Raw genomic sequence first — 14,985 nt, 5'->3', positions numbered from 1 at the left:
AAAAAATGCATGCTTTATTTCCAATCAGAAATTCTTTAACTCCAATTTCCAGACATTGGATCGTGTTACACCTCTGCACTGTAGCCTGAAAAGCCTATTATTAAATACTTGTTCCCAGTGTATGTAGTTTCCCACAGTTATCAAGTCACCCCTTAACCATTTTGATTAAACTAAACAGATGAAGATCTTTGAGTCTATCACTATAAGGCAGGTTTTCTAATTTGTACTAATTCTTGTGACTCTTCTCTGAACCCTCTTTGGTGTATCAACGTCCAGCATTAATTGGGGACACCACAACTAGAGAGAGGATTCAAGAAGCAGTCACACCAGTGCCAAATACAAAGGTAAAATAGGTTTCAGAGTAACAGCCGTGTTAGTCTGTATTCGCAAAAAGAAAAGGAGCACTTGTGGCACCTTAGAGACTAACCAATTTATTTGAGCATGAGCTTTCGTGAGCTACAGCTCACTTCATCAGATACACGGTATGTATCTGATGAAGTGAGCTGTAGCTCACGAAAGCTCATGCTCAAATAAATTGGTTAGTCTCTAAAGTGCCACAAGTGCTCCTTTTCTTAAAGGTAAAATACATTCCCTAACTCTCCTTGAGATTCCAGTGGTTATCATCCAAGGATCACATTGGCTCTTTCGGCTACAGGGTCACACTGGGAATTCATAGATTCATAGATTCATAGATATTTAGGTAAGAAGGGACCATTATGATCATCTAGTCTGACCTCCTGCACAACGCAGGCCACAGAATTTCACCCACCACTCCTACAAAAAAAACCTCACACCTATATCTGTGCTATTGAAGTCCTCAAATTGTAGTTTAAAGACCTCAAGGAGCAGAGAATCCTCCAGCAAGTGACCCGTGCCCCATGCTACAGAGGAAGGCGAAAAACCTCCAGGGCCTCTTCCAATCTGCCCTGGAGGAAAATTCCTTCCCGACCCCAAATATGGCGATCAGCTAAACCCTGAGCATATGGGCAAGATTCATCAGCCAGATACTACAGAAAATTCTTTCCCAGGTAACTTGGATCTTACCCCATCTAAAACCCATCACAGGCCATTGGGCCTATTTACCATGAATATTTAATTACCAAAACCATGTTATCCCATCATACCATCTCCTCCATAAACTTATCGAGTTTAATCTTAAAGCAAGATAGATCTTTTGCCCCCACTACTTCCCTCGGAAGGCTATTCCAAAACTTCACTCCTCTGATGGTTAGAAACCTTCGTCTAATTTCTAATCTAAATTTCCTAGTGGCCAGTTTATATCCATTTGTTCTTGTGTCCAAATGGATATAAACTGGCCACTAGGAAATTTAGATTTGAAATTCATGTTTAGCTAATTATCCCTTCATACCTCCAAATCTACAAACTTGTTTTCTTCCACCTTATTTACCAACCAATACAGATTGCTCTCAATCAGTGACCTGTCCTCTTCATTATTTGCAATCCCCCATTTTTTTTTTTGTCACGTGCAACATCATCGATATTCAGGCATCAGAAGAGCTAGCAGCTGAGTTGCTGATACATGTTTCTTCTTACATTTGTCTGTTAACACCTATAACTTATGCATCAGACAAAGCTGGGTGCCTGCAAGAAAGTGTCTCACCAAAGGAAATAAGGGAAGTAACAGAGGTGCAGACCTGTAGCCCTAAATACCAATAGCCTTGTGGCCTTCCTGCCCATTCTGCTGAGTACAAAGTCATAACCCTGCCAGATTGTATCTGTTTCTATGGGGGAAACTTGGCTTCTTTACTACATAGGAATGGCATTGTGGATCAGACCTATGGTTCATGTAGTCCAGTTTCCTCTCTCTGATACTGAAAGCCCCAGGTGCTGCAGAAGAAGGGGTAAGACACCAAGCAGTAGGTGGATAGGGGGATGACTTGTCCGTCCTGAACATGTCATCCTAATGCCTAACAGCTGGAGATAGGCTTGTGCCCTAAAGCATGTTCGAGTGTAGGCTTTCCAAAATATGTCTTTAGCTGTAACTATTGTAACTGGATACTTCCACTATCCAGGTAAATGTCCAAATCCTTCCTGATTCTCACTTAGCCCACGACCTCAACTACCTCTTCTTGCAAGGAGTTCCTCAGTTTAATTAAGCATTGAGTCAAGAGAGCACTCTTTTTTATTTGTTTTGAATTTGCCATGTTTCACTTTAATTGAATGTCCTCTTGATCTTGTATTAGGAGACATGGAGAACACGTTCTCAATCTACTCTCTACCAGGCAGTATTTTATAGATTTTCACATATCCCCTCTAATTGATCTCCTTTGTAAGGTAACAATCCCAGTCTTTTTACCCTTTCTCCAGCTGAGAGTTTCCTTCGGCCCTTGAGCCTACATATTGCCCTTGCCTGAACCCCTCTAGTTCTGCAATATCCACTGTGAGTACGGTTCTCAGTACTACACAGAGGAGTCCAGGGGAGGGTAAAACATTGACTGACTGATCTTATGGCATTGTATTTTCTGTATGGTTTCCCATCCCTCTCCTCCTGGATCCCAATGTTTTACTTTGTTTCCATCCAAGACTGCACTGTGAGCAGGGTTTCCACAAGCTATATGCCATAATGCCCAGATCCCTGTCCTGAGAGATTAGAACCTTATTAGGTGTTTGAGGATTTCAAGCTTTTCCCTGCAATGGGTATACACACTGCAGTTATGGACTTTAAAGTTCATCTGCCTTTTTGCTGCCCATTCACCTGGCTTGGTTAGCTCCCTCTGAGCACTTCTCTGAACTTGACTATGACCTAAATAATCTGGTGCCATCTGTGGATGTTGCCACCTCTGTGTGTTGCTGCTTAACACATTCTAGTTGGTTTGAAGTTAATGCAGTGATCAGTGGGTAAGAGAAGTGTCCGGTGTGAAGAGAGTACCCCAGAGTGGGGACACCCTAGCCCCTGTCCTAAGTGACCATGATGAGACTGGGGATTCAGCCTTCCAGGAATTTTCGACTCAGCCATATCGCCATTACGAGGACTCTTCCACACAGGAGAGTGGAAAGGGAGTCCTTGAGGTCAGGCAGGCCTCTGGGAAAAGGGAGTGGTTTGTGGACTCAGACTCTTTCACTAGCCAGTTCCCTTGGGGTAATACAAAAGCCAGGAAAGATCCCAACAATAGTTCCCCACGTACATCAGGGAATTGTGAGAAAATGATGGGTTGGATTTTAGGGATGTATAAACAGATGTGTAATTGGTGAAATCTTTCAAGAATTGATAAAAGACGAAATGTCTAACTTTGGGGAGAACATAAGAACATAAGAATGGCCGTACTGGGTCAGACCAAAATTCCATCCAGTCCAGTATCCTGTGTACCTACAGTGGCCAGGGCCAGGTGCAATGGAGTGTGTGAACCTAACAGGTAATGATCAAGTGATCTCTCTCCTGCCATCCATCTCCACCCTCTGACAAAAGGAGGCTAGGGACACCATTCCTTACCCATCCTAGCTGATAGCCATGAATGGACTTAACCTCCATGAATTTATCCAGTTCTCTTTTAAACCCTATCAGGCAAGGAGTTCCACAGGTTGACTGTGCGCTGAGTGAAGAAGAACTTCCTTGGTTTTAAACCTGTTGCCCATTAATTTCATTTAGTGGACCCTAGTTTTTATATTATGGGAACAAGTAAATAACTTTTCCTTATTCACTTTCTCCAGACCACTCATCATTTTATAGGATTCTATCCTATCTCCCTTAGTGTCCTCTTTTCCAAGCTGAAAAGTCCTAGCCTCTTTAATCTCTCCTCATATGGGAGCTGTTCCAAACCCCTAATTGTAGTTGCCCTTCTCTGAACATTTCTAATGCCAGTATATCCCTTTTGCAATGAGGAAACCACATCTGTACGCAGTATTTAAGATGTGGGGGTACCATGGATTTATATAAGGGCAATAAGATATTCACCATCTTATTCTCTATCCCTTTTTAAATGATTCCTAACATCCCGTTTGCTTTTTTGACTGCTGCTGCACATTGTGTGGACGTCTTCAGAGAACTATCCATGATGACTCCAAGATCTTTTTCCTGATCAGTTGTAGCTAAATTAGCCCCCATCATATTTCATGTATAGTTGGGATTATTTTTCCCAATGTGCATTACTTTACATTTATCCACATTAAATTTCATTTGCCATTTTGTTGCCCAATCACTTAGTTTTGTGAAATCTTTTTGAAAATTTTCACAGTCTGCTTTGGTCTGAACTATCTTGAGCAGTTTAGTATCCCCTTTCTGCAGATCATTAATGAATAAGTTGAATAGGATTGGTCCTAGGACTGACCCTTGGGGAACACCACTGGTTACCCCTCTCCATTCTAAAAATTTACCATTTATTCCTATCCTTTGTTCCCTGTCTTTTAACAAGTTCTCAATCCATGAAAGGATTTTCCCTCTTATCCCATTGCAACTTAATTTACGTAAGAGCCTTTGGTGAGGGACCTTGTCCATTATGACTTTATCATCTTGAAGTGCTCCTTTTGTATCTTGATCATCCAGGGGTCCCACCAGTGGTTTAACAGGCTTCCTGTTGGGGCCCACATGCCTCACTATCAAACAGCCCCAGCCATTGAACCAGTAATTTGAAGAGCAAGCTTGGTGGTAACTGTAACACTTAATCACCGAGTCGGAACACTCACAGCTGGACCCCTTTGTTATCGGCGTTCTCTTGTACCTGCTGTGCATTTAGCATAATTCTTCTAGCAAACACACACAAAGTCTCAAGTCAATTTCTTAATTGAAGAATGTATTGGACTCTGTTCATTACCTGGGGACTTCCCAGACAACAGTTCAAAGGGAGAAGACTTGAAGGCTTGAGGCACGTCCCTGACTGGGTAAAGGAGGTGGGGGAAGAGTTGATCGCAATGTTTGGAATCTGAGGCTACAAAATTCATTAATGTCTTCAGAACAGTTCCTTGAAATCACTCTACCAACCCATCAGTTTGGAGATGGTAGATCAACATTCTTAATGTCTTTACCCTCAGTAGTCCTTGACCTCTAAGGATTTATTGGGGTATTATGACCCAGGAAAGGACTTTCATAAGGTAATTCACTCATTTTGCTCATATCCAGGGTGATGGGACTATGCCTAGAGGGAAATAAACCTCTCCGGATGCCTTTGTCATCGAACCATGCCTGCGGTCTTTCTTTCTGAATAACATCAAGGTCTACTGAATTAGTAGGTTGCCTCACCTGCCAATACTGATAATATTGGAGCTCCAAGGAGAGAAGCACTGAACAGTGTTACAGAGACAACAACATTCCAGGTCTTAACAATTCCGGATGACACTCTGAGTCCAGGGATGAACAATTCTACTGTCTGGAGCAAGTCAGTGATTGTTTTGCCTCCTGCACAAAGTATTGTCACTGTCTCAGTCACTAGGGTTCCACCACTTCTCCATTCACCACGGAGAGTTGTTCATAGACATGGCTAAGGATAAGATTAAGTCATAGAAGTCACAGATTCAGTGACTTTCGGAGACCTCTGTGACATTTACCATTTCAGCCCTGGGGCAGCGGGTGGAGGCTCCTGAGCTCTCAGTTGCCATGTGTGGCCAAGGAACCAGCAGCTTTCAGCCACCTCTGGTGGTGGGGGTATGTGGCCCTCCAAGTGGCTCTTGGCCGTGTGGGGACCCAGATCTCTGAGCTGCCACTGGCAGTGGGAGCCGTGGAGCTCTCTCCCATTGGCTGCAGCAGGGGCTCTGGACCTCTGAGGTGCTGGGGCTGCAGTGGGTGCCACTGTTATCTGCAGTGGCAGTAAGTGCTGGACCCTCACCCGTCCTGAAGTGCGGCTCAGGCTCTCATACTCCTGATGAGGCTTTAATCTTCCCCATTTCAGTCTCCCCCGCAGACCCTCATGATCTGTTGGTGACTTTTACTAAAACTATCTGTGACAAAAAACCTTAGTCATGACTATTCAACTGGTCTGCCCCTCTTCCTGAAAAAAATTGTGTTGTGGGCCAGGATATCCCTCCCCGGGTGAACGCATTCTGGATGCTGTCGAGGGCTGTGGTGAATGCAGGCCCATGGACCGATTCAGGCAGTCCGATTCAAAACATAGAGAATCCCTCTAGGCAAAACCTTAAGTTACAAAAAGATACAAAAAACAGGAATACACATGTCCTCCAGGACAGTGAATTTCCAAGCCAAAACAAAGAAATCCAAAAGCATTTTCTAGCTAGATTTCTTACTAACTGTACAGGAGTTGAAGGGCTTGCATCCTTGATCTGTTCCCAGCAACGGTATTACACAGACAGACAAAGGCTTTCCCCCCCTCCAGATTTGAAAGTACCTTATCCCTCATTGGTCATTTTGGGTCAAGTGCCAGCGAGGTTACCTTAGCTTCTTAACCCTTTTCTGGTGAAAGGATTTTCCTTCTGCTAGGAGTACAACTCGTAAGAACTGCACAGTCAAGGAAGGCTGACTTTTTTTACAGATTGTTTGTGAGCATACTCTTCCTCCATGCCAGGGGTAACTGGGGAACCATGGCGCTCACAGAACTTCTGGTCTTCCTCCCAAACTGCATCCCACTTAGTGCTGGTTCACATACTCTCTGACAATTTGACAGTTCCCTGATGGACACTACAGGCCTGAGGAGATATCGTCTCTTGTGTCTGCAGAACTTTGCGTGAACTTTGTGTCTGCAGAACTTCTGCAGGTGTATTTGACTACTTTGTCACGAAGCTCTTTCGTTTTGACCCCATAAATGATAGGGTTGAGCATGGGAGGGATGAGGAGATAGAGGTCAGCTAAGATGATATGAACATAGGGTGCGAAGCCTTGACCAAAGTAGTGTGTAAGAATGGAGAAGAAGGTAGGGGTATAATATGTCAGCATCACACAGATGTGGGCTGTGCAAGTGTTAAGGGCTTTCTGGTGGGCTTTATGAGAGGAGATTCTGAGGACGGCCCTGACGATCAGACCATACGACAGGGCAATGAACGTCAGGTCAAACCCATTGATTACAAACAATAGAACAAAACCATATATCCTGCTGACTCTGATGTCCCCACACACCATCTTCTCCAGAGCTATGTGCTCACATTGCATGTGGGGGATAATGCGGTTGGCACAGAATGTCTGCTGACTCAGGAGCAGGGGCAGGGGCAGAATGAAGAGAACAGCTCTTATGAAACCTACAAGCCCTAGCTTAGCTATTTGTGCATTGCTGAGGATGGTGGCATATCTCAGAGGGTTACATATGGCAACGTAGCGATCGAAGGCCATTGTCACGAGGGTGAATGAGTGCATCACAGAAATCGTGTGGAGGAAGAACATCTGGGTGAGGCAGCCAGCCACAGTAATGCCTTTCAAATTGAACCAAAATATGCCCAGTGCCTTTGGCACAACAAAGGTAGGTGTGGCAATGTCTGTAAGTGCCAGCATGCAGAGCAGGAGGTACATCGGCTTCTGCAGAGTCTGTTCCTTACCTACAACAGACAGAAGCGTGACATTTCCCAACAGGCTGATAATGTAGAATGTAAAGAAAGGAATGGAAATCCAGATGTGGGCAGCCTCCAGGCCAGGGATGCCCGTTAGGATGAAAGTTGAAGTGTCAGAGTGGGTGAAGTTGAAAGGTGCCATGAAGCAGTTGATGCATCGATATGACTCAGAAATGCTCAGGGTGCCTGTAAAGGGAGAAAAGCACAGCAAGGGGGTTCTTATTTGTAAAAAATAATATATTAAATATGTTATAGTTATGAACATTCTCGGAGTCTTCTTGAGTGAGGAGTGAAGAACTACCGACGATGTCACTCCCTACTTTCCATAGATCTAGAATACAGAGGGAACCGTTTGTTTCAAAACTTGGTTTCCAGACTCGTTTGTGGGAAGATTACAGACTCCCCAAAATGGAGTCCAGAGTTATGTGGCCTGGTCACATGGCCTTTTAGAGTCATAGCATCCACTACGTATAGTCTGTCTGAAGCATTCTCAGGGAGGCTCACCAGGTGGGAGATAAGTTTCTCTAAAGGCCTATTGTTTCCCCCAAAGTCTCATTGCCCTGAATAGGCCCTTCCCAACCATCTATCTAGACTGACATCAAGTTCCCTAGTGGGCGTTACTCACTTGTAACTACATTTGAAATACAGGGAAGTCATCAAAATTCAGAACTTTTGACCAAAATCATCAATACATACAAATAGGATCACCATATTCAGAAAGTCATAACTTTGCCAATAACATCTTACATGACCCATCTTGCATAAACTGTATCTTAATTATGCTATAATCATATTATCATATCACAATGAACAATATGGGGTACATTGTTACAAAAATATCAAATGTTATTTCTACCAGTGAAATGCCTGAAGTTACAGAACAACAACAAATGGAAACAAAACTGAGTAAAACTTGTGACACCCAGATTGTAGTTCTGTGGCTTGCCATGGGAAAGAGACCCTGAAACTCCCCAAACACACTCTGTACCATGAAAGGTCCCAAAGTTGGCCTTGGACCAACAATCACAAAGAAAAAAATAATTTCAACAGCACTGCCCACCTGTCCACCTACATGCTGCTTTGCAACCCTGTGATGTTCCCCTCTGGTGTTATCTGGACTGGTGATCTGGTTGGTCACCCCAGTCCTTAGCTTTGGTAGCCAGCCTTACCCTGCTCAGCTGTGAGAACCCCACTCCTGGGCTGTTCATGCTCAGTCTTTGAAATGTAAACTGCTCTTTGGATTATGCAACCGAATGACACTAGCCAATATCTCCTTTCCCAGACACAACCTTACTCTTGCAGTGTGCAGGTGTGCCCGCAGGGCACTCCAAGCTTATGTGAGTTTGTCAGTTTAAGAAAGAAATGGAAATGCCCCAGGCTTGTTATCCCAAGGGGAGTCTCTTACACGCTTCAAACCAAACACACTGCTTCAGGTAGAATAAACAACAAATGTATTAAGTACAAAGATAGAATTTAAGTGATATTCAGTGATAGGCAAAAAGTCAGAGTGGTTACCAAAATAAAAGGAAATGTAAGCACACTGTCTAAACTCTCAATCCTATCAGACTGGGCAACATCTAGATTAAGGATTTTTCTCACCCCATTGAATATTGCAGTCCTTAATATACAAGTTTCCTGTGTAAACCTGGGCCAATCTCCCCTGTTGGAGTCTTGTCTTCTTCTCAGTGGGGGCAGGAGAAGGGCCCAGTATGTGTCCGCTCTGTCTGTTTTATAGCCTCAATCCATGTGCTTGGGGGGCGCAAGTCCAGGCATGTCTGGGGGGCATTGCTGAGTCTCTCCAAGCAAGGTTGAGCAATTCCCTCTGTGGAGCTTCGTGCACGTGAGTCATTGCATTGGAGCTCCCTTGCTGGACAAGGGCTCTTGATGGGTTGTTTGACACCCTGCCTGGGGATTGGTCACTTTCCTTGCTGTTGCCTCTGGAGAGCTAATATCTGACTTATTCCCCAATTTACAGCATGTTTTAGTGACCACCATACAACACCATAATCATGACTCCATATTCATTAATGATACACATGTATGGATAGAGGCATGATTTCAACAGATCATAACCTTTCCCTGATACCTTACAAGGCATGTTTTCTATGTAAAATCATGTTTATATGAAAATGAGGACTATGGCGGTTACAGTATGCTCCCCGGTGATAGAGAATGTCTCACCTCCCCCCTTAGTTTGCTACAAGAGGGTTAGCCACCGACTAGCTCAAAGGCAGGGTGTGTTATCGCTCCCTTGGCACCCAGCCTTCAAGGCCATGAGGCGGTGTCATAAATATAAAGGGAAGGGGAAAACTCCTCTCACCTGTAAAGGGTTAAGAAGCTAAAGGTAACCTCGCTGGCACCTGACCAAAATGAACAATGAGGAGACAAGATACTTTCAAAAGCTGGGAGGAGGGAGAGGAACAAAGGGTCTCAGTCTGTCTATATGCTGTCTTTGCCAGGGATAGTCCAGAATGGAGTCTTAGAACTTTTAGTAAGTAATCTAGCTAGGTACGTATTAGATTATGATTTCTTTAAATGGCTGAGAAAAGAATTGTGCTGAATAGAATAACTATTCCTGTGTGTGTATCTTTTTTGTAACTTAAGGTTTTGCCTAGAGGGGTTCTCTATGTTTTGAATCTAATTACCCTGTAAGGTATCTACCATCCTGATTTTACAGAGGTGATTTCTTTATTTCTATTTACTTCTATTTTTATTAAAAGTCTTCTTGTAAGAAAACTGAATATTTTTTCATTGTTCTCAGATCCAAGGGTTTGGGTCTGTGGTCACCTATACAAATTGGTGAGGCTTTTTAACCAACATTTCCCAGGAAAGGGGGGGTGCAAGTGTTGGGAGGATTGCTCATTGTTCTTAAGATCCAAGGGTCTGGGTCTGTAGTCACCTAGGCAAATTGGTGAGGCTTTTTACCAAACCTTGTCCAGGAAGTGGGGTGCAAGGTTTTGGGAAGTATTTTGGGGGGAAAGACATTTCCAAACAGCTCTTCCCCAGTAACCAGTATTAGTTTGGTTGTGGTAGCAGCCAATCCAAGGACAAATGGTGGAATATTTTGTACCTTGGGGAAGTTTTGACCTAAGCTGGTAAAGATAAGCTTAGGAGGTTTTTCATGCAGGTCCCCACATCTGTACCCTAGCGTTCAGAGTGGGGAAGGAACCTTGACAGGTGGTGTGCCTCAGTTTCCCCATTCAGACACTGCAAACCAGGTTTCTATGCTATGATCAGATTTAAATCTGTTTGCAGCTATTATCTATGAACTAGACTTGCCATAAGGTTTAACATCAGTCATCAAATTCTTATCCCAAAACTTTACATTCATACCTTTTTTTTAATCACAGATGGGTGTTTACATGTATTTTTATGCTACCACGCCGTCTGTTCAGATACTGCAGTGTGAGGTTGGTTTGTTCCTTACCCATGGTGTCCTTTGACTCTCTCCCATGTAATCAGTCAATGGCTTGTCTTTCCCTCCAGTGTTCCCATCTGTGTGGGCTATTAATTTAATTGTGTCTCTGGAATTTTGGTGCCTCAGGGTCTGGGAAGATAGTTTTTCAGGGGGATCCTGCACATTGGCTGGCTCTTTGCCACCTTTCCCTAGAGGATGGTGATCTGAGCTCCCTGGGCTGGCTGTGTTTACCCTTTGATCAGACACAACTTTTTCCCAGCAGCTTTCCCACGACTCACTAGCATGGGGGAAGACACCCCCTTCTCTGTCAGTTGGGGCATTTGTATTCTCACAAACTACCACCTGGCAACTTCCTGGTCTCATTTCTTCCGTTATCACAGGCATTGGAGCTGCAACTAGATGTAAAGAGACACAGATATTTTCCAAAAAAAAGTATCAGAAATAGCGTCCTGAAAAACTGGGACCTGGATTGGGGTACCCTCCGTCACCCTTTCCTCTGTCCCTGAGAAGTAAGCTGTGGGACTGCTCCCCTCCAGGAAGCCAGTTACACAGTTCCCTCTGAAAACCTGGGTCACCGGCTGTCAGGGTTCCCTCCCCACCCTGAGCTCTGGGGTACAGATGTGGGGTCCCGCATGAAACACCCCCTAAGCGTATTTCTACCAGCATAGGTGAAAAATTCCCCCAAGGCACAAATCATTTCCTTGTCCTTGGATGGTATTGCTACCACCACCAAGTGATTTAGACAAAAATCCAGGAAAAAAGGGCCACTTTGAGCCCTTGTTTCCCCAAAATATTCCCCGGAAACCCCTTCACCCCTTTCCTGGGGAGGCTTGAGAAAAATATACTAGCCAATTGGTTACAAAGTGAGCACAGAGCAAACCCCTGGCTTTTTAGGACCCTGAAAATCAATCAGGTTCTTAAAAGGAGAACTTTTTTTTTTTTTTTTAAGTAAAAGAATCACACCTGGAAAATCAGGATGGAAGGTAACTTTACAGAGTAAATAAAAAAGTAAAACACAGAGGATTCCCGACTGGGCTCAGCTTCAAAGTTACAGAAAACAAGAATAAAACTCCCTCTTAGCATATGGAAAATTCACAATCTAAAACAAAAGATAACAAAGGTATTTCCCTGCCTTTACTTACAATTTCTGTAATTGTAATGTATCATTTCAGGTATCTTTTCAGGAGATGATTTACCAGCTTGGTCTCTGTCTCTCTCTGTGTCCAGAGAGGGGACACACAAAGAGAGCACAGATAAAAACTCTTCCCCCCACTCCAGATTTGAAAGTATCTTCTTCCCTTATTGGTCCAGTTGGCCAGGTGCCAACCAGGTTATCTGACCTTCTTAACCCCTTACAGGTAAAGGGACTCTGTACCTCTGGACAGGAGGGATTTTATGTTACCGCATACATCAAGGTTGTGACCCTTCCCTTTATATTTATGACACAGTCTGTGTACCTGGGTTCCCAGATGCTGATGCAGCCTTCCTTCTTGTGTCCTCAGCATTATGCCCCAAGTGACGAGTGGGGAGACATTCCTCTACCCCCACTATTCCTTCCCCAGTTTCCTCCTCTGGGCCCCCTCCTAAGACACATTTCTGTGTGCTCCATAGGAAGTGATCTTTCTTTTGTTCAGCTGCAAAACTCTGCCAGGTAACAGCTGAGACAGTTTCCTTACTCACTGACAACATCTCCCCTGCCTCTGTGCCTGAGGGCATGTTGCCTAGTCTCAGCCCCCTCCCATACTTGGAAGCATCCTGCTTCCATGTGTTACAGAGTGACAGGAATCCTCACTCACCTCAGTGGTTTCTGAGATTCCCTGCCCCTTCTCTAGGCTCTCCTCTGGGACACATTTCTCTATGCTCCCTAGAGTTTGTCTCTGGTTCAGCTGTGACCTGCTGGAAGCTAACAACCTGGACAGTTCTCTTCCTGGAAGGTATTACAGCCCATCCCTTCCTGATGTGATGTTTCCTCCAGCTTGAGTGCAGGAGTTGTTCTAAACCACCCCTCCCGCCTGGAAGCATGTGGCTTCCCCCTGTTGCAGAAGAATCAAGGAGACTCTCTCCCATTCTATCAGCAGTTCCTGAGAACTTATCCTTTCCTTCACTGGTCCCAGGATAAAACTCACTCCTGCGGCAGGCAAATACTTTAAGCTGAGCTGCACAGAAAAAACATGAGCACGGAGCAGGTCGACGAAGAGGTGTTCCATTACTCCACAGTCCAAACACTTTCCAGACCTTCCCACACCACAAGGATTTTACCTAGTGGTATAAGGAATCTGCTTTCGCCCACCCTCACAATCTCTGCCGTGTGGCCAGGTAGCACACTGGCCTTTGGGACCACATTCCACTGAACCAGAGAGATATGAGCTCCTGTATCCCTCTGCCTCAAGTACTCCATCCATTTGGAGAGCGTTAACATGCTCCATGTCTGGTTCTGCAGAGGCTTATCTCCTAAAACCAGTATGATTGGTTTCAGTTGCTTGGGGAGTTTCTGGGGTGAGGACAGCAGAACTAACATGAACTATTGGTTGCCTGCTTCCTCCTAGCACAGGCCATTTATTCCTCAAGTGATCAGTGGAATTACACTGACAGCACCTTTTGAGCTCTTCTGCTTTTACAGGAGATTTGGGATGGGGGTTAGAGGAATGTTTTTGGCTAAGAGAATGTTTAGGCTCCCATCCCCCTACTGTCTTCCCAGGGGCAAAATGGGACACTCCCTTCCCACCAGTTGTCAACCCCTCTTTCTGTGGCCTGCCCTCAATAGACACCTGAGTCTCATCGAAGTCATCAGCTAAAAAAGCCATCTCAGCCCCAGACTTTACATCTTTGTCCCACAGACACTGCTTTACTTCAGCCGTACTTAGTAAATGCTCTTGAGCAACAAGTCCAAGTATTTCTTCAAAACTTGCCACCCCTTTACCCCTCACCCATTTTCCCAAAAAATCTTTCACATTCTTTAAATATTCCCCATTACTCATCCCAATATCCCTCCTAAGATTCCTAAATTTCACTCTCTATATTTCAGGGGTAATCTGAAAACTTCACAAAACAGTATCTTTAAATTTACAGTAGTCTCTAAAGCATCTTCATTAGGCATTCCATTGAAATCATTTGGAGCTTTGCCAGTGAATTTTGCAATCAGCTTAGGAGCTCTCTTACCAGCAGGGATTTTATGTATCACATACAGCCTGTCGAAGGCAGTCAGATATTCAGCAATATCGTACTCCTGACTGTCTGCAGGACATGAGTGTTCCCATTTGTGGATTTTTGGAGTGATGGGAGTCATTGGGGTCAGGGGCCTCTGGTTCTGCTTCTCTATCAAGTCCAGTTGGTGTTTTCACTTTCTCTCTCTCTTTCTCTTTCTTCCTGCCCTCTGTCTCTATCTCTCTCTCTCTCTCTTTTCTTGGGTCAGGGGCCTCTGGTTCTGCTTCTCTATGAAGTCCAGTTGGTGTTTTCACCCTCTCACTTTCTCTCTCTCTCTTTTTCGCTCTTTTTCTTCCATAGCCCTGCTGTGTGCAGCTTCCTCCCTGGCTGTCTCTTCCTCCATAGCCCCTTGGTGTGCAGCCTCCTCTTCTTTGACCTCATTGCTGCCTGCCACGTTTGAAACTTGCCGTAGTTTCCCTTCTCTGCTGCTTCCAGTTTTGCCAGCTCTAGTTATGTAGCTCCAGCGTTGGTAGTCATTTTTTTTGCTTTCTTTTGCTTAATTCCCTCATTGAACTTAAACAAACAGAAAATGACATAACAGTGCCCCCTCCTGACTGTCCTTAGCCACTGCACCTTCTCACAGGATGAAGGATGGTCCAGATGAGGAAGGTGTCAGAGACAACCTGCTACAGTGTGGTCCACTTTACATTCCAGGCTGAGACACCTCCCGGACACAGGAGGGCTCATGATGCCTCTTTGGGCTGTGCATTGGGGAGGACGTCCATTCCCCATTTTGCAGAATTTCAGGACTCTGAGTCACTCTGATCTGGATACTGCATGCCACAGAATATCAGGATTGGAAGGGACCTTAGGATGTCATCACAGTGTCCCGCTGTCCCACCCCCAGCCCCCCACACACTGTGTTTCTGGACTTCCCCCAATAACATTTGCAACACCACCTCTAAGCCAGAAACCTGCTT

The 14,985-nt window shown here is 44.6% G+C and overlaps 1 protein-coding gene across 1 annotated transcript; it reads right to left on the bottom strand.

Moving 5' to 3' along the window:
* Positions 1 to 6,583: 6,583 nt before the first annotated feature.
* LOC144278733 (olfactory receptor 52P1-like) lies at positions 6,584 to 11,224 on the bottom strand. Its single transcript, XM_077840063.1, has 3 exons — positions 11,111 to 11,224; position 10,587; positions 6,584 to 7,629 (listed from the first exon to the last, which is right to left on the bottom strand). Exons 1-3 carry the CDS (start codon positions 11,222 to 11,224, stop codon positions 6,584 to 6,586), a joined length of 1,161 nt encoding a protein of 386 aa, XP_077696189.1.
* Positions 11,225 to 14,985: the final 3,761 nt, after the last annotated feature.

This window comes from Eretmochelys imbricata, chromosome 1 (assembly GCF_965152235.1).
Source record: "Eretmochelys imbricata isolate rEreImb1 chromosome 1, rEreImb1.hap1, whole genome shotgun sequence".
Lineage (NCBI taxonomy): Eukaryota > Metazoa > Chordata > Testudines > Cheloniidae > Eretmochelys > Eretmochelys imbricata.
The sequence above is the reverse complement of the archived record's forward strand: the minus strand, read 5'-3'. Positions and strand labels throughout refer to the sequence as shown.

Bases quoted from the DNA above. Each gene is read 5' to 3' on its own strand.
- LOC144278733 (XM_077840063.1), bottom strand. From the start codon at position 11,224: ATGAGACCAGGAAGTTGCCAGGTGGTAGTTTGTGAGAATACAAATGCC.